Source organism: Camelina sativa, unplaced genomic scaffold, assembly GCF_000633955.1.
Source record: "Camelina sativa cultivar DH55 unplaced genomic scaffold, Cs unpScaffold05846, whole genome shotgun sequence".
Lineage (NCBI taxonomy): Eukaryota > Viridiplantae > Streptophyta > Magnoliopsida > Brassicales > Brassicaceae > Camelina > Camelina sativa.
In genome coordinates this window covers 1-538 of record NW_010926928.1, presented here as the reverse complement: position 1 = coordinate 538, position 538 = coordinate 1, and the positions used below count along the sequence as shown (strand labels likewise).

The following is a 538-nucleotide window of genomic DNA, read 5'->3' as shown; positions in this document are numbered from 1 at the left end:
GAAACACTTGTGATACCAAAACCTATTGACCAGCTTAGGTTCTCTTGGATGTAGGTAGAGACCAAACGAGTCGTCAATATGCTAATACAGTTTCCAAAGAACATCCAGTTGAAGAAGGAACTCTTGGCTTTTCTCTCTCTTAGATCGTTACCATCGAACTGATCAGCCCCAAATACCTTAATACACGGTTTGTAACCGCCTAGTCCTATTGCTACAAGATACAGAGAGCAGAAGAAGAATGTCACTTGGAACTGATTCGAATCTTCGGTGTTTGAAGGAGTCATGGCTGAAATAGACAGCAACCCAAGTCCCTGTTTGTTTATGTTTCAAATATAATTATTCATCAAAATCTCTAGTAATAGAATGTTTTGAGAGGTGAGTATTTTTATATACCAAGATATATAGAGAAGATGCGATGACGATGGTGCGGAAACGACCGAGAAACGAGTCAGCGATAAAGCCTCCGAGTAGCGGCATAAACGAAACCGTTCTGTTGGGTTTTGTCAACCTCTACAGCCCCTCAAGCTTAAACCTTTGC

At 41.1% G+C, this 538-nt stretch overlaps 1 protein-coding gene across 1 annotated transcript; it reads right to left on the bottom strand.

Annotated features, from left to right (window-relative positions):
• Positions 1-7: 7 nt before the first annotated feature.
• On the bottom strand, positions 8-532 carry LOC104774817 (protein NRT1/ PTR FAMILY 5.11-like; the record flags this gene model as incomplete). Its single annotated transcript, XM_010499252.2, has 2 exons — positions 394-532; positions 8-311 (listed from the first exon to the last, which is right to left on the bottom strand). Coding segments are annotated over exons 1-2 (388 nt in total), but the record flags the coding sequence as incomplete, so codon positions are not given.
• Between the last annotated feature and the right edge of the window lie 6 nt (positions 533-538).